Below are 19,469 nucleotides of genomic sequence, written 5' to 3' on the forward strand. Positions count from 1 at the left end.
GATTTACTATAGTAAAGAGGGTACTGATCCAGTTGAGAGATTTTTCCATTAGCCACAGATTCCTAAGACAGGGCTAACCACAGAGTCTAATTACTCATTTTTTTCCCAGTTAATGTCAACAAGTGCTATAAACAAAGTTTCCCTGCCCTATAACCCCAAATCATATCTACAACCCCAAATCATAACAGCTTTAAGTTTAAACTCCTATAATTTTTCTAGCCTCTTTAAAGACAAAGGATATTCTAGCAACATTACTTGTTAACATACTCATGATCACAGCAAATTTAAGTCATACTTGGCCCCTCTGCACAAAAAAAACAACAAATCCTTCATCCTATATTTGCATAGAGCTGTAATCTGTGACTCTTTCTTTTTTGATTCTCTGGTTTTCCAATATTCAAATTTTAAAGTGTATCACGAATGGACCCAAACACAACTAAATACAGCTTTTTTAAAGTCTCTACATGATCTACTGCTTCCAATACAATCAATTTATAAAATTTAGATTTCTAGCTTGCCCTTTCGAAATACGCAATCAAGTCTGTTCCATTCTAAGTTGAAATTGACAGCAGTAAGTTAAATTTCTATCCATGAAAGGGTCTGGTAATAGCGAGTAAGAGGGTAAATTGGGGAAGAAAAAGAAACCATGATGGCAAAGTATTTCTCAGATGATAGGTCATGAAAATGATTCTTTATATCTCTAAATTACATTTAAACTAGATGAAAATGTGACCTATCGTTATGCTGAAACAAATACTTGAGAGGCTTTAGCATACAACTTTGTCTAATCATCTTCCTGAAAGACAATAAAGACAGGACAGAAATCAAAAGGTCAAACTCACATAATATATTTCCTTAATTAGAGTATCAGATGAAAACTCTCAAATTTATAGGTAAAATGTGCATCTGAAATATAATCATCTCAGGAACAGGCCAGGATATAAAAAAAGAAGCAAGTTCAAGGGTATTGAGCACTGCAAGAGACTGCTAAAATCATTCAAGCATCAACTAAAAGCTCAAATTTTATCAGGGTATGTATAAATCAACTTTATTAGGTATTGCAATCTAATACATCCTTATGACAGTGACATCTGGCTGAGAAACACAAATAAGTGTTTAACGACTATTTATGAGTATCAGGTTTCTGGAAGAAAATTATTTTAACAGGATAGATTTTGTGTGTGTTAGTCAAATTTCACTAAAATGGCTACTAAAATAAACTGTCAGTTTTACTGGACCCCTAAAACAAATTTCTTCATTTGTTGATAATACATAGTTTGGTTTATTCCTTAATAAATGAGGTGACCAGTGCAGTGATGGTCATAGAAAAAAAAAAAAGTTTACTACTGGTTTAAAAGTAAATAAAATATTTCAATGAAAAAGATACAATGCAATGCAGTGCCATATAAAACACTGAGGGACAAAATCAAACACAATTACATACTATGGTGACGTACCATAAATTCTGTAAAAGTAATACATGCTTGTCTAAAATTCCTATAATATAATGTTTAAGCAAAGGCATACATACACAAAATCTCCTTTAAGGTCTATACTCCATGCCTCTGTTTAAAGTCCTTCACTGGCTTCCCACTGCTTTAGACTAAGAATCACTCTCCTCCTAGATTGGCTCGCAAGGCCCCCATACCTTAGTTCCTGCCTGCTTCCTTTCACGCTGCTCCTTTCCCATTACAGACCACAGACCAACCACCCCGGCCTCTCTCTTGGTTCAACATGCCAAGTCTTTTCCACTCCAGACTTTGCACTTGGTATATCACGTGCCTGAAACATTATTCCCTTAGCTTTTCCAACAGGTGGTTCTTTCTCATTTTCCAAGTACCACCTCAAATGTCATTTCCTTAGACTACATTCTTAACAGCCTTCACCAGTTATTCACTTTTCTCTCCCTTTCTCCCCCTTCCTCTCTCCTTTCCACAATGTTTATTTCCTCCTGTGTACTTATCAAAATCTAAAATAGTCTTTATTTAATAGTTTGCCAGGCCGGGCGCGGTGGCTCACACCTGTAATCCCAGCACTTTGGGAAGCTGAGGTGGGCAGATCACCTGAGGTCAGGAGTTCGAGACAGCCTGGCCAACATGGTGAAATGTCATCTCTACTAAAAACACAAAAATTAGCTGGGTGTGGTGGTGCATGCCTGTAATCCCAGCTACTGGCTGTGGCATGAGAATCACTTGAACCCGGGGGGTGGAGGTTGCGGTGAGCTGAGATCGCGCCATTGCACTCCAGCCTGGGCAAAAAGAGTGAAACTCTGTCTCAAAAAACAAACAAACAAACAAAAAACATTTTGCCTCAGCATTGTCTGTGTCATTATTGCCCACCTGCTACCTGTGACTGCTCATAGCTGGAGCTCTATAAACACTTGCTGAATGAATGAAAGTCATACTCTTCCACGTCATACTCTCCCACTATATAAAGTTGTACAAATACAAGTATATCACTGTTTTTTGGGTAAAATATCTCAGAACAGAATTTACTGTAGTTTTACATTTACATTATGTCCCATCCACTCCCCTCTAAAGCAGACTAGTAGTCTCAGTTCTCAGATGTTATATTTTATAGGAATGCCATTTCTATTATTTATCAACTTACATTTGGATGTTTACTATTGTTATTTCAGGGAGAATAACTAATTTGACAGGGTAACTCCATTTAGTGACCTCCCAATTGAACAAGTCAGTAATTCCCTTATATCTGACTCTAATTACATGTAAGGGTAATAATGTAAATTTCTTTCCCTCAGGCATAAAGTGCCCAAATATTACAAGACGCTGTGTTGATATGTGCTACACAAAGCACAAGTTTTCCAGGAAGGTACATAATTGTTTTTGACATTTTGGTAATTATGTATTCATAAGTGATGTTAGTATTTTACTTATATTTGTAGTATCAAATTAGTAAGTTCTCCTCTTAAACATATTTCATCTAAAAATTTACTTAGTATGCAGGTATTGTAAAAATCGTGAAGGCATGAAAGAGATGACTAAGGTTTGGAAGACACTGGATTAGATTACCTTGGAAACCTTTGTCTTTCTCTTCATTGTTCACTTAATCTACTATGTCAGGCTCTCAGGGTACAGAATGACCAAAAACCTCACCTACCCTCAGACCCCTTGGTCAGGAGAGCTAATATTTTTTATTTTATTAAAAAAAAAAAATGGCCGGGTGCGGTGGCTCACGCCTGTAATCTCAGCGCTTTGGGAGGCCGAGGTGGGTGAATCACCTGAGGTCAGGAGTTTGAGACCAGCCTGACCAACATGGTGAAACCCTGTCTCTACTAAATATACAAAAATTAGCTAGGGGTGGTGGTGTACGCCTGTAATCCTAGCTCCTCAGGAGAATGAGGGAAGAGAATTGCTTGAACCCGAGAGGCGGAGGTTGTAGTGAGCTGAGATTGCGCCATTGGACTCCAGCCTGGGCGCAAGCCAAAACTCCATCTCAAAAAAAAAAAAAATGATTTTTTTAGGGAATATGTTAACTGGAGGCCCAATATTTTCATTACTTTGAATAGTAAAATTTACTTCACTGTTTAATAAATCTGTTTTTTCATTAAAGGGGGGCTCTTTTAAAACAAACAAATTAAAACTAGGAAGGAAAAAGTATTATAAAGTTGAAGATATTTTTAGTTAAAATGCTCAAAACATACATATTACTTATTACTATAAGTTTTTATTGCAAAAAATATTCCCTTTACTGAATGCTCATCTGCAAATCCTGTTTTACAAGAACTTTCAAAATGAACTTATGTATCAGAAAAGGAAATCGATCCAAATTGAAGACAGTAACAAAATTATGAGAGCAATTTAGTAATAGGGAAACCAAAAAGATTGGAGCAAAGAAAAGGATCATAAGATTGGGTGTTTTGTCTCTCAAAGTGATGCTATAAAGGAAACTAATTTCACCTGAATTATATATTACTTCTTGAAGTCATGCCTTGAAAAGAAGTGGCTATTGTATACTGCAGTCTGTCCTCGTCTGTCCATCAAAACCGAACCAATCTCAGCATACTCTAGTACCCTGGAGAAACTGCTTCCCAACGAAAATACATCTCCACCAACAATAGCAGCATTAAACTCTCTCACCAAGACTCCTAACTTGGGGGTCACGTTAGTGCTTCTTCTTCTCTATTAACATATTCAGGTGATTTTTGCTCAACAAATATTTACTGAAGAACAGCTATGTTAGGTTCTGAAGACACTAAAATAAAAATACACAGTTCCTGACATTTATACTAGGGAAGACAAACACAAAAGCAAAGGTAAATGTATAATTACAATGTTATTTGATCAATAATAACATCACTTCAGTAAGACTGATTTGGAGGCTGATATGTCTGAGGACAGGGTAAAGCACAAACTGCTAATTAGCTGCATAGTTTCTATTCTCCCCTTCTTTCTGATAGAACTTCACCTATCTGGGGTAATCATGTAGCTAGAGGGAGCCAATAAGATGGCAGTAAGTAAGATTTTCAGGAAGACTCCTTCAAAGAGCTGACTAAACTACAAAATGTACCCTTCTGAGTAATCCCCTACTGCAAGTCTTCTTCCTGTCCAGAATGGATGGTGGAACAGATTAGAAGCAGCCTGGGACAGTGATTGCGTTGGGGTGGCCATACAAACCCTGGTGTGCCTCCTCCAACAGGTATTTTATATGAGGGAAAAATAAATGCATTTGTAAATACCACTCTTACATGCCTTTCCTGTCATAAGCTGTCAAATATCTTCTCCTAGATATAAATGATATGAATATCAAGGTTATCAAGACTATGTTAATAAAGAGGCATGTGTAGGATTATGAAGGATAGGGAAAAGGTTACCAAGCAAACAGGAAAAAGAAACTCATCCCAGTCAGGAAGAGTCATGCAGACACAGTATATTCACCACGGTCGGGCACATGGATGGTGGTGAGGGACAGAGGACAACAAAGAGATGCAGTTAGAGATCTGGCAGAAACCAAATCAAGAACTTTCTACATGGCATGATCAAACAAGTCAGTAGCAAAATGCTTAAGAATTTCAGGCTGGGTGCAGTGGCCCACACCTGTGATCCCAGCACTGTGGGAGGCCAAAGCCTCCCACTTGAGCCCAGGAGTTCAAGACCAACCCTGAGGGTAACATAGGAAGTCCTCACCTCTACAAAAAATACAAAAATTAGCCAGGCATAGCGGCAGGTGTCTGTAGTACGAGCACCTGGGAGGCTTGAGCCTGGGAGGCGGAGGTTGCAGTGACCTGAGATTGTGCCACTGCACTCCAGCCTGGCTAACAGAGCAAGGCTCTGCCTTGAAAAAAAAAACAAAAAAAGAAAAAAAAAGTAACAAGGAGACAGCACGCTTAAATGTGTATTTTAGGAAAACAGTGATAAATCAAAGGCAGAAAAACCATTTAGAAAAGCTATTATAGGGCCGGACGCGGTGGCTCACGCCTGTAATCCCAGCACTTTGGGAGGCCGAGGCGGGCGGATCACAAGGTCAGGAGATCGAGACCACGGTGAAACCCCGTCTCTACTAAAAATTACAAAAAATTAGCCAGGCGTGGTTGTGGGCGCCTGTAGTCCCAGCTACTCGGGAGGCTGAGGCAGGAGAATGGCGTGAACCCGGGAGGCGGAGCTTGCAGTGAGCCGAGATCGCGCCACTGCACTCCAGCCTGGGCTGGGCGACAGAGCGAGACTCCGTCTCAAAAAAAAAAAAAAAAAAGCTATTATAGTTGGGTGAGAGACGAAGAGTACTTGAGGGGACAGACACTAGAAAATGACATAAGATAATTTTCTAGGGTGAAAGACAATGTTCCATATCTTGATTGGGGTACTGGTCTGTCAAAATGTCAATTGTACACTTAGGACATGTACATATATTATCCATAATTACATTTCTTTTTTAAGTACTTGAACTACAGCAATGGTGAAGAAAGGACAATTAGAGGTATTTATAAAGTAAAATGAACAACACATGGTGATTAACTAAATGTGAGGAAGTTAGTGACAAGGAGTATAGGGTGACTTTCAGTGCCCTAATCTGAATGACTACAAGGTCAGTGCCCCATCTGAGATTTAGAAACAAAAAGTTGGTGGTGGGACAGGAAAGGGTAGTTAGAGAAGAAAAAGGAGATGCTTTGAGTTTTAAATTTCAAAACACTGAGTTCTAGGGTCTGGGAATATTCAGATAAGATTAAAAGACTCAAAAGAAACAGCTTGGGCTTGGATTAATTAAGGAATAATTAATGTATAATTGTTAACACTAACAGAACACATGGAATGGTAATAGAGGAGTGTTTCTCAACTTGGGTGGTGTGCAAAGGTTGGGGATAAAACTGGCATTTGAAAGAACAGGTCTTTAGTGTGTGGAATTTGGTCTTCCTGGCCCTCTTGGCAGGTAGAAGAGGGGAAGAGAATCACCTTCATGTAAGAACCACTTGAAGAGTAAGAAACCACGTAGGTCAAGGATAGAACCCTGAGGAACACCATCATTATAGGCTGAATCCAAGAAGGAGACTAAGGAAGGACACAAAGGTGGGAGCATCCAGAGCAGGCAGTCACATGGTAATACATGATCAAGAATGGCAAGACAAAATGAATAGCAATAAGCATTAAATTTACCAATACTGTCAGCTAAAAAGAATTGAAGCTGTCTGATGAATTTAGCAATAAAGAATTTACGAAATGAAATTAGAGGGTTGGTAAATAGAACCCCAATTGCCATAAATTTTGGAATAAATCAAAGGTAAGGGAGTGCCCAAGAGTCTGAATGAGAAACTACAGACTACACTGGCTAAAGCAGAGTCATGGTCATGACAGGATTTATATTAGATTGTCTGGGTTCTTTTTAAATATGAGGAAGACCTGAGCATGTTAAAATGCTGTGGTATAGAAGCCAATAGAAAGAAAAGAGGCTAAAGATTAAAAAGAGAAGGCATAAGTGATGAAGCAAAAATGCAGCAAGTAAAAACATGCCCTAAGGCAGCAGCAATGTGGAAGGTACCTATAAGAAAAGAGATCAAGAGTTCAACCAGTCTCTTGACTGAACAGGAAAGGGCTGATAAAATAGGAAGAAATGAAATGTAGATGCAAGAAGTATCAGAGGTAGGGCAGTTCCAAGTGATGATCAGGTTCAGTCTGTGGCAACTGAAGTGGATTAGTATTTACAAAAGCCAAAGAAGTAGATGGCTAGGTAGTATAAGATGATTTCAACAGAGAACTGTGAACCAGATGCCAGTTTTTCAATCTGAGACTCACCTAGAAGCCATTAAATTATAGTGATAAAAGGTAGAGGGCAACTGAGATGATTATCACTAAGTCTGAAAGAGAAGGGATTTTTTATATTAAGGATATAATGCTCACCTGAAATAGGATTAAAGTATTTAAAAAGAAAGGCAGGGAGGGAGAAAGGGAAAAAGAAAAAATAAATAAAAAGGAAGAGGGTAGAGCAAAGGAGGGTGCAGAAAAAAGGGGTGGGGGAAGAAAAAGAAGACAAAAAGAAGCCTCAGAGATACTAGGGGAGTGAGAGACAGCAGCTTCAGCTTGGCAGAGTTGAAAGGGAAGCAGTGGCTTCAGGAAACTAGAAAATCCCAGTTCAGGAAATGAGTTGGACTGAGTTCTCAAAGAAGGAGCAAATCCTACTATCTGCCAAACTAATAGCATTATATGTATTTTAATGCAAAGCCTCCAGTAAGGTATAAATTAATATTGCTTTTTTACAGCAGGAAACTAAGGTTCAAGATTAAGTAACTTTTCCAAAGTCATGGTGTCAGTCAAATGGCTGAGCTAGGGTTTGAACTCACGTCTGCATGGATCCATTATGGACACGTGCTTTCGGTTACATTTCTTATGTTTTATTAAATTTACTACCTCGCCTTTATAATTTCACTCTCTAGCCTTGGTAATCTATCCCTTCTCAATTAATTTCTGAATTTGTACTTTCCTTCTGTTTATGTCATTATCTCTGAGTGAAATGCTTTCCCCTCAATACCTAATTCAGCACCCCGACTTTCTAAACAAACTCTGTTCAAAACTCTTCCTATGTCCTCTAAGAAATCAATAAGTAACTCTGCATGACTTACTTCAATGTTTTTTAGCAGACACCCCTTAATATTCAACTGTGTTAATGTTTATTACATGTTTCTGAATAGGTTCTCCATTTTAGTTTGCAGGTATGTCTGCCCCACTACAGTAGTTTACAGACACCTTGAGGACAAAAGCCATTTCTAGTATTTACTTTTTTTTTGAGATGGAGTCTTGCTCTGTCGCCCAGGCTGGAGTGCAGTGGCACAATCTCGGCTCACTGCAAGCTCCGCCTCCTGGGTTCACGCCATTCTCCTGCCTCAGCCTCCCGAGTAGCTGGGACTACAGGCGCCCGCCACCACGCCCAGCTAATTTTTTTGTATTTTTAGTAGAGACAGGGTTTCACCATGTTTGCCAGGATGGTCACCATCTCCTGACCTCGTGATCCGCCCACCTAGGCCTCCCAAAGTGCTGGGATTACAGGTGTGAGCCACCGCACCCGGCCTAGTATTATTTGCTTCTTATTCCTCCATTATACCCAGGTACAACTCCCTTTTTTCAGGCACAGAGTGGATGAACAGTGTGGTTTATAAGTAAGAGATGAATACACACACACACATATTTAAAAAGCATATATTTATATTTTTTCTAAATACACAAAATATCTTTAGTAAAGGTCTAACAAGCAGTAAAACAACAAAAGAATAAACAAAACAAAGAATAGAACCAAAGAGCTATATGAATTAAAAGGCAGGCAGTCTCTAAATAAGGACTGATACATACAGTCATTAAATATGAGGAAGAATGTTACTAAACAAATCAGTCTAGATTCAAATGTTAATGACTTTTTCTAAGTTTATAGACATAATTAAAGACTGAAACAATTAAGAACTTTTTTTGTTTTTATTCTACAGTAAATCAAGCTACAGCCTATTCTACCTATCTTTAAGCAGTGTCTTTTATGAAATTTTTTTCAGAATAACTGTATGAACAAAAGAGCCCAGGTTATTAGTGCCATTAAAATGTGTGTACTACATAAAAACAAATAAACATTTTCCATGGCTCTACATGACACATGTTTTCAAGGTTGGTACAAGCATTTACAATTCACACCATATGTGGTGTTCACCTTTTATCTTGTGTCTTGCTCACCAGTGACATTTTATTTACCCGTACTTGTTCAGTAATAAATCTGTACCCAGGAAAGACAACATATGTGTGAAATCTATACACTGAAGTTAGCCAAAAGTGAGCTTGTTTTCTGCTTTAATTTACTTTAATGCAAAAACAGAAATGACTATTTCTTAAAGTATGTATTTTAGGAGAAGATGTTTCAAATGAAAAAGAACACCATAATTGCATCAATATGAGAAATAGTGAATATTCTATCTATCTTCTTGGTGTTTTCAATCTTTTAGAAGTGCTGCTGCAAAAAAAGAATCTTGTTTAAAGTTTGTCATCTTGTATTGTGTAAACAACTGACACAGCTGTTACATACTATCTATTAACATCACTCACATAAACACTGATTCAAATGATTCTTCTTCATTTCAACCAGACTACCAACAACTCTTGTCAAGGCAGTCTTCTCAGGTGTATTTTACCACAGAAACAATCTCAAAATGATATGTGAGGTAAGTAAACACACTACCTTAAGAAGACAAGGATTAGGAAAATAAAGTTAAACATTAATTCTTGTTTAAAAAATATCTAACATCAGAAACCACCTTACCGCAGTGTAGACTTGCTAAAATGTACAGTTCTCACCACATTCACTAACACTGTGGACTCTGACTTTTCCACAAAGAAACCATAAAATAATGGACACTGAAATGTCAAATTGGATGTGATCAAGAAAGCAATACTTGAGTTTTAGTTGCTTCTTCCTACTACACTTAAGCCAATACAATTTAAGACATAATCTATTATCCAAGTACTTATGACACAGTACGCACATTACTTTTACTTACCAAGTCATATATCTGGTTTGCCAACTGAACCTTCTCATCTGCATCTTCCAAAGCTTTATAGTAGTCCTGAATGAAAACATTTTCATTTCAAAAATAAATTAATTCTTTAAAAATATTCATATGCAGGACATACAACTGCATTTTCATTATCATCCTTGTTATCACAGTCATCCTACCTTAGTAATAAAAAACCTGTTAGAGGCCAGGAATGGTGGCTCACGCCTGTAATCCCAACACTTTGGGAGGCCAAGGAGGACGGATGACTTGAGGTCAGGAGTTCAAGACCAGCCTGGCCAACATGGCAAAACCCCATCACTACTAAAAATACAAAAATTAGCCGGGCATGGTGGTGGGCGCCTGTAATCCCAGCTACTCGGGAGGCTGAGGCACAAGAATTGCTTGAACCCAGGAGCCAGAGGTTGCAGTGAGCTAAGATTGGGCCACTGCACTCTGGCCTGGACAACAGAGCGAGACTCTGTCTCAAAAAAACGAAAAACAAAACAAAACAAAAACCTGTTAGAAATAGGGTGGGATGGAAAAGGGTTAGAAATTATGCACAATGGCCAAGAGTAAAAGGGAGATGTTCAGAATTTCTAGAAAGGATATAATTAAAAGCAAATGCCATCGTAAGTCTAGAAAAAGTTATATGAGTTAACGAACAGTATTTAAAATAAAAAGTTAACTAAAATTTATCTAACTTGTAGAGTACATTTGCATTCCATTAAAAAAAATTTGTTAAAGTTCAGCTATTGAAAGGATTCTGATCTGCATTTCCCTATTTTCCAGTTGTTCTATAACTCCCACTTTAAAATAGGTATATATTCATACAACTCAATCTATATTTTAGATTTTGCCTCAACTTATTAAATTTTTTTTTTTAAAAAAGAGGGGGGAAGAAGATGATACTATGAATTTCCATGGGGTACTAGACTTCTCAGGGTATACTCAAGGTGCACTCCACCAAAAATTTATTAGGTTAAAGAGATGATTAGTGACTTTGGGATGTGGCTATATCATGTCTATACTCACAAATACATGTCCCTCCAGGTTTCTTCCAAGCTAGGACCACTTCTGTTATAGAGTATCATTTTTTTTTCCCCTAACAGAAATAATCTTCCCTCCATGTGGTAGAATAAATAACAACATTACTACTCAATTTGTAGTTTCCAAATTTCTTTCTTAATTGATCCCTTTTTTTGGGTTTTTTTTTTATTTTTGAGACAGAGTCTTACTCTGTCACTCTGTTGCCCAGGCTGTAGCGCAGTGGCACGATCTAGGCTCACTGCAACCTCCACCTCCCGGGTTCAAGTGATTCTCCTGCCTCCGTTTCTCAAGTAGCTGGGATCACAGGCGCCCACTACCACGTCTGGCTAATTTTTCTATTTTTAGTAGAGACAGGGTTTCACCAGGTTGGCTAAGCTGGTCTCGAACTCCTGACCTCAGGTTATCCACCCGCCTCAGCTTCCCAAAGTGCTAGGATTATGGGTGTGAGGCACCAGGTCCGGCCTCTTAGTTGATCCTTGAACAATTCTATGAACACTGGGTTTCGGAAGGCATTATTAGTCAGAAATATCAAGATTTAATGTCACACAGCTAAATAGCAGAGTCATGACCAAACTCAAGTCTTTTCAGTTGTTCTTCAAATGTATCCATCCCGGAATGAACTGGATCATATTTGTAAAGCAAACTTTGAGATGTGAGTGTATACTCACTCAGTTCTGGAAGAGAGCTATAACCACTATAAAACTAACAAAACCTCAAAGAATTCTATGTTTCCAGACCAATTCACGTGCAAATTTGGAGTTTTTAACTAAAAGGCTTTCTTAAGTTCCTTCTAACTTTTAAGATTTTGTTCTTCTGTGGGTCCACTAATTCAAGTACCTAGCAATATATAAAATATTCTTCAAGGTCTGCTGATGTTTATTTACGCTAGTTTGTGGACAAAACTGGAATACAGTACTCCATCTCTGGAAATGACTCAACTTTAATCATACACAACTAGAATAAAACAAATAGAAAAAAAATGTAACTTTTAAATGTTCTGTCACTTTCTAATAGTCACTAATTATTGAAACAATATTTTTAATTACCAAAATGCTTTAATGACTAAAAATTGCTATCTGAAGCTCTAAACCACACTAAATTATTTACATTCTAAAGAGTCATTGATAATATTCCCTTATTTTGATATCCAGATCACTATTTAATTTTGAAATATCTTTTTCAGAGGGTCCCAATATTTCTTGATAAATTATCCAAAGTGTCGCACATACTTTTTTGATGGATGCCATTTGTTCTTCTCTCCATTCAGGTTTATTTTTCTTTGCGTTCATAAAGAATTCACTGACTCTTTGTTCTAGTTGATCCATTGCATCTATGACATAATAAAAAAATCATATTAAATGACCCAATTCATATACTAAATATACATGGTTTGATTTAGGGAGGGAAAAAAATCTGACAATATATACTCTTTCACTTTGCCAGTAACTTAAATATGTTATGCTTTGATTATGTAAATATATAAAGCCTCAATTACCTTCCTTTAAAAAGTTACAATTTTCCTTATTGACAGATTATTTTTGTTTTTGTTATTTCAAAATTTTTTCCAATAGCCAAAGTAGAGTCAACAAAGTAGATCGGCTCTATCCTATAATTTTTGAGCAATACAGCCTTGGGGTCAAAAGCTATAGGTGTTAATCAGACAAATGTACCAAAACACAATGAAAACACCATTAGATAATCCTCACATTTCTTTTAACAAGAAAAAGTGATAAAAAGATTTGGTATAAGGCATTAAACATCTCATCATGTCATATCCCAACTGAAAGTAGTAGGTGCAATCATTTAAACATTAATTCTAGATAAATTTTCCCCAAATTAAGTGCTAAGACTAATCATCTCATTGGATGTCTGCTTAAAAAAAAGGAAAAATTAATAAAAAGGATTCTGTTGTTACATAAGTTGAGAAAAATCTTTTCATAGCATACTTCTTTTGGAGATTTTCAGTCCACAATAGCCTTTTAAAGACTCTGTGAAGTACTATGGTTAATTTTCAGTATCTTCCTTTGTTTAAATAAGCATTTCTGAATTTATTTGGCACACTGTTCTGTTAATCCATAATATCTATTAACTTCAGAAAATTCGTTACTGTAAAGAAATGCACGTTTAAAAACCCTGTAATATGTATACTGTAAGCCCAAATTATGAGAATTTAAAATTTTAAACAAAATATAAAAATAAATTTAAAATAAGTTACCCTTTATTTAATGCCTACTTTGTATCAGATACTATAAATTCTAATCCATCTGTAATATTTTAAATCCTTAGATGATTCTCTTTTTATAGACAATGAAAGCCCCACACAAGTGGTAATACAGTCAGAGTCAATGAGTAAATTAGTAAAGCCCTAAAACAAACTCAGATCTATCTGACATCCATGTCTATGCTCAGTCCTGCAGAAAATACTTCAGCAAATCTTTAGCATTTCGACTACACTAAAATTAAAATGAATTTGTGAGATAGCTGGAGAACCACACACACAATTCATACTTCATACCACAATCCACTGAACAGAAGGTGGCTTCCATGCCACCACTTTTTATTATGTGCCACCTGAAACTTACTGGAAAAATATACGCATAAACAAAGGGTATAGAAGTGGGTGTGTGGTCACGGGCAGAGAAGACAGGGGCAGTGAAAAGGACAGGTTCTTAGCTGCAGCAAGTGGTCCCTAAGCCACCTATTTATAGTCCTTGCTCTACGAAAGAGTAAAGTTAATTTGGGGAAAAAGTCACAGAGACTACCAAGCTATCACTGAAAGAAAAATAAATGTTCACTAACTGCTAAAACTTTTAGTACAGCACATATGAAACTTTACAGTGAAATCTAATTTCTGTCACTCATTTTAACCAAGAAAATGACGATTCTGTTACAATTTAAAATGTATCTTATAATGTGTAACTAAGTTTTCAAAATTTGACATTCGCCAGGGTCTCTAAAGAGCTATATATAACCTGTGCTTCTATGCTCTCCACTCTTGAAAAACTGAATAGGATGAACTTTAAAATAAGTATAAATGCTGAAATCTAAGTTCGATACGAAAAGGCTCAAGACAACATCTCAACATTTATTATGCTGACGTGCATTGAAACATAGATAACTATCTCAATGACGGTAGAGAAATATTTTTTGCACAATCCTACATTCTAGAAAGGAATACACCTGTCCCAATGCCGCCTCCTCTTGCAAAAGCCAGAAAAAAGTAGCATGGGAGGGAAGGAAAAGGCGAGATTCAGGGCTGCCAGTTCTTTCTGACAACTCCTTATGCACTAGCGGAGTGAGCCAGAGGACAGTGAAAGAGCATTAGGCGCTAGCAGTGATGAAAAGCAAGTCTGGCACTGAACGCGCGCAGCCAACATGAAGAGCAGACGCGCCGACTTACTCTGCACCTGCAGGTCCATCTCGCGCATTTCCGTGAAGCGGTCCCGCAGATCCATAGGAAGCTGCTCAATCACTGTCAAAGGGAGAGTCCGTCAGAGGGGCGGGGCCAACGGCGAAATACGCGCTTACGTCACTGCGCGCGTGCGTCAGGGGGGTCGAGGGGGCCGGCAGCCCACAACGAGGCTGCCAGTTACCGTGAGAGAGAAACATCCCCCGCCGCCCCCTCCCTCCCGCCATCTCGCTGCCCGTCCACTCGCGCTCTTGCCCTCCCGCAGGTCCCACCGGCGGCCGCCGCCAGCGCCGCGCACTCACTTTCCAGATAGTCTTCTAGGTACAACATCGCGGCCCTTAGAGCTGAGGGAACAAGGGGGTCCAGGGGTTTATTTGTGTCACTCGCTGTCGCCGGAGTTTTGTCCCTTCCAATATGGCGCCTCCGCTAGCAGCACCCGCTCGACTCCGGCAAAAAAAAAAAAAAGAGAAAAAAAAAAAAACCACTTTGGCGCCTGACGGCGCTTGCCTCACTGCCGCCCGGAACTGCTATTGGTTGGTTAAAGGAATGACGTAAGCCGGCCGGTGTTCGCCCCCGTGCCTTTGTGGGAAATGTAGTTTTCTTCCTGCTGAGCAAGGGTTGGCGCGCTGGCGGCTCCCCTCGTAGAAACTACCAATACCAGGCGCCATTGCAAACAGTGCGTAACAGAATCCGAAATGCGGTGCCTCTGTTTATTTGTTGATTTTTGCACAGAGAATGGCGGGAGTTGTGTGCGCCTGCATAACACAACTAGGAACAACTTTTCACCTGTTCTTTGCTGTGATTCCATGCCCCGGCGTTTGTGAGTCATGGGTTTCAAGAAGTGCCAGGCAAATAGCAAAGGTTCTAAACGCTAGAATAATCAGCAAAGTTCGGGGAATTTGGGTTACTTAAACCAGAACTCTCTGCTGGAATTTATCCTTATTATTCACTCCTAAAATATAAGAGAGACACCTGGTTGGCTTACGTGTAATTTTGAAATGGTTTATACTGAGACTGTGGAGTGAATATGCATTTCCCAGATTAAAAGATGCACAAATAGTGTCAATAGCCACTTACATATTGTAGTTTGCAGTCCGTCTAATCGTCATTCTAATGTAATTGATCTATACATACAATGTGCACCCACAAATAATAGTAGTAATCATCATCATCATCATAGTGAGCAGCCATGAATTACGGATGGAGCCTTCATCTCGAATAGGCTGTAATAGCAGTAACTTTATGTTGAGTAAATAGTCCATATTCGAGGTTGGTTGTCTTGGGCGTTCTTTTTCTACTTTTCGACGTCTCCCAGCGAAGGTTTTCCTGTGATATAGTTAGTACGTCCCTACTCAGTTTCTTTTTACATTGTTTTTATTAAAAACTCTTGCATTCAATAAATACTAGGTGTTGTTTTCCTCTCTTCTTAGCTCTTCGATTTTCTGGGGAAATTGTCATTAGTTGATAATTTATTTTTCATTTTCTGTTTTTCAGATTGCAGTTGAAACTGTGTGTGTGTGTTCCCTGCTTTCCTTCTCCATTACATACTCTTACTCAAGGTTTTCACTCATCTTAAGCAGGAAACTTCCCTGTCGTGAATGATGAATCATGATGAATCTCAGCGGAACCTTACTTCGATCTGAATAAGAATTAGAATTTTTTAGTTTCTAGTTAATTTTTTCATTACTTGCATCTAAAATCAAGTACTTTCAATCTTTTTCTCCCTTCTTTTCCTCCTTTCTTCCTTTCCTCTTTCCCATCCTTTCTCCTTCTGGTTGCTTTTAAGCTCTCTTTGACGTCTTTTTGCAGTTTTGCAGTGATCTAAGTCTAAATTCCTTCCTTATTCCCTTTTCTTTCCTTAAATTTTTAAAATTATGCTTAGGATTTGAGGGGATTCCCGAATTTCAGGATTGGTGTCTTGCAACAATTCTAGAAAATTTTCAACGATTGTCTTTTCAGTATTGCTTATTTCTCATTTTTTCCGTTAAGACTTACTCTCTTTATTCTCTTATTTATCTTAATCTTTCTTTTATATGTTTTATTTTAGAATTTTCAGAATTTTTCAGGTTTAGAAGTTCTATTTGGTTCTCTTTTCAAGCCATTTTCTAATTTATACAAATTATTTAGTCTGTATCTTGTTTCCGTTAAACCTAATATCGAAAAATGTGTGGGCCTTTTTGCGCTATTGCTTCAGAAATGGGCACTTTTGCTTATGGTGCCTATTTCCTGTTGGATTGTGATTTTGGACTCTGAATTCCTGTTTCTGGGATTACAAGCATAAGGATTCTTTGAGACTGGAGTTGAAATTGAGTTTTCCTGGAGAGCGTTAGAATTTGCTTGTCAATTTGTTTGGAGACATCATAAACCCTAGGACCAGATTAAATTGTCCACTTGAGGTTTATTGTATTGCACAGATAGATTGAATTTGGGCCTCTATCCCAAATGAATTGTTACAGATTCTCAGAGGAGAATTTTTTCTTTCTTTCTTTACTGGGCTCCAAGGCCAAGACACGTTTCATTACTGGCCTATTTTGTGCATGAGGCTTATAAGTCATTTACCCTTACATGGAGCGTATAGTCCATTGGGGTCCCAGATTTTTGTCTGCTATAAGACTCTTCCTTTTGAACTGATACTTGGGTTTATCTTCTGACCCTGGCATGTGCACAGCTATTAAAGCAAGAGCTCTAGGTGTCCAGAACTTGACAGATAGTATCTGAACAAAAGCCTACTTTGGCTTGCATTTATTTCTCAGGATATTTTCATTTTCCTTCTTTTTCCCCTTTTATATTACCTCTGAAAATTCCTTAATTTCCTACTAGTTCATCAGTGTATTTTTTAAAATCTAGCACTTTTAGTTGTTTTCGCCAGGTGGCTCTTTCGGAGTAGCTAAAATGGTATGCTATCATAAATAGAAGTCCATCATTTCAGTGTAAACTGAGCTTCCTCAGGGAGTGTTCCATATTAAGGGAAATGAGATAATAAATGGTTCCCAATTCAGTCAGTATAAATACACACTCCACAGAAACCAAAAATAAAACTTACACATTGTATATTTTAGTTAATAAATGTAACTCTTATTGTTGGAACATGTATCAGCTGAGCTGCAGAAATTATGTTTGCAAAGGCTTGTGATAACTTCTTACATCATTAGGTCATACAGTAGATACCATTTTCCAGTGGCTTCCTACTTAAAACCAATACTGCTTTTCTAGGGAGTGCTCCTCATATGGATTGACCATATCTGTATCAAAACTCATTAATTTATCAGGGATTGACCAAAGCTGGACCTATCAGATGCATGTTCTTGTGATTTGAAATTGGGAATGAAAAGACACAGAGACTGGCAAACTTACAAGTACAAGACAGTAAATACATGGCCCACAAACTCCTGCTGGTGAGAGCCCCCAGAGAAGATCTAGTTTTTTCCTTGCCTTTCCCCCCTTTCTTTGTCAGTTTCTCTAACACTAGTTGTATAACCTTGAGAAAGTAATTTTAACACTCTGTCCCTTTGTTTCCTGATCTGTTAATGGGAAAATAGAAACAGTAGCAGAATCATAGGAGTGTGGATTGAAGTATTATCTATGCAAAACACTTATATTAATGCCATGTAAATGTTATGATTCAATAAACATCAACTATTACCATCATTAATATCATATGTGTCCTCCTAAGTTACTCATATTCCTTTTCGCTGCTCTTAGCTCTACCTTGTGCCCCTGCTTCTCTTGAGGCTAGACACCACCAGAACTTAGGATTATCTCACCTACCAGTGTGATTCTGCCACTGTCATACTAAATATAAGGGAGAAATGAAGCAAGGAAGGCTGTGCAAGACTACGGCAGTTGGCCAGGTGCGGTGGCTCACGCCTGTAATCTCGGCACTTTGGGAGGCCAAGGAGGTGTGGATCACAAGGTCAGATCAAGACCATCCTGCTAACATGGTGAAACCCCGTCTCTACTAAAAGTACAAAAAATTAGCCAGGCGTGGTGACGGGTGCCTATAGTCCCAGCTACTCAGGAGGCAGAGGCAGGAGAATGGCGTGAACCAGGGAGGCGTAGCTTGCAGTGAGCAGAGATCGCGCCACTGCACTGTAGCCTGGGCAACAGAGCCAGACTGTCTAAAACAAAACAAAACAAAATAAAAAACACTGCAGTTAAGGCTACTAGGTAAATAAAAATAGATGGAATTAAAATTTAGGGAAAGGATTCAAAAGTAGATATAGAATATGACTGTTTTGAGTCTAAGACAAGGGGAAATTTAAGTCCCTAACATAGCATGTTTCTCGAGGAACCCTTGCTTGAAGTCTTAAGGTTCTAACACTTTCCTATCTTACAAAGAAAACTACCATCTTGAAACCTATTAAAACTTTGAAGTGAAAATTTTTAAACTTTACACCAAGCAGTGCATCATCCCTGTGATGTGGGAAGAAAGCAGAGTAAAATGCTATCATGACATAAACCTGCTTTTACATCTTCGAAACTCATCGAGTCACTCACTGGGTTGGTTATAAGCAGCATCAATAGGATGGTATTCTTCCCTTTAAACACCTGTGGAAGTTTTCAGCCTTTCCCCACTCCCCTAATACCTACTAAAGAAACCTCTTTATGCACGTTCTAATTTCCTGGACTGGTTGCTGGGCGTTGGTAATGGAGAATCTGGAGTAAACGAGGAGAGAGAGGCAGAAGGCAAGTGTCTAATGGGAGGATAGTTAAGGAGATTTTGCCAAGGGGACTGCTCTCTATGCGTTCAGTGGATGGTAGAGGGATAATACTGAGATAGATGGTGGGTTACTGGATACAAAGCCATCAAAAAACCATTCCCTCAAAACAAATAGAAATTCTGGAAAAAAATGTAAGGATAACACTTAGAGAATGAAATCTCCAGGTACCAGAAATAAGAGTAAACTCAAAGTTGGTGTAGAGAATAAGAGTTTAAGCTGAAAGAACTTGAGAGTTTTTGGGCTTTACTTGTTAGTTTCTGACTGTGTAAAGATATCACAAGCCTCAGGTACTGTGCTTGCAGGGAGCTAACGCTAA

General features: G+C 38.2%; 1 protein-coding gene across 4 annotated transcripts in view; it reads right to left on the reverse strand.

The window, feature by feature from the left end:
* Window positions 1-14,893, reverse strand: part of LOC105475343 (inhibitor of growth family member 3) — a 30,321-nt gene extending 15,428 nt beyond the window's left edge. For 2 of the 4 annotated variants that reach the window (XM_011730518.2, XM_071094572.1), the window contains exons 1-4: window positions 14,735-14,893; window positions 14,424-14,495; window positions 12,253-12,353; window positions 9,980-10,045 (exon numbers count right to left, since the gene is read on the reverse strand). In XM_011730518.2, coding sequence (XP_011728820.1) covers window positions 9,980-10,045; window positions 12,253-12,353; window positions 14,424-14,495; window positions 14,735-14,762 — 267 coding nt within the window. In that variant the 5' untranslated portion in view covers window positions 14,763-14,893. Of the gene's footprint in view, window positions 1-5,727; window positions 9,436-9,979; window positions 10,046-12,252; window positions 12,354-14,423; window positions 14,496-14,734 lie in introns of those variants that run through there. The other 2 variants (XM_071094573.1, XM_011730531.2) reach the window with 2 other exon arrangements.
* Window positions 14,894-19,469: the final 4,576 nt, after the last annotated feature.

Source organism: Macaca nemestrina, chromosome 4 (genome assembly GCF_043159975.1).
Source record: "Macaca nemestrina isolate mMacNem1 chromosome 4, mMacNem.hap1, whole genome shotgun sequence".
NCBI classification, from domain to species: domain Eukaryota; kingdom Metazoa; phylum Chordata; class Mammalia; order Primates; family Cercopithecidae; genus Macaca; species Macaca nemestrina.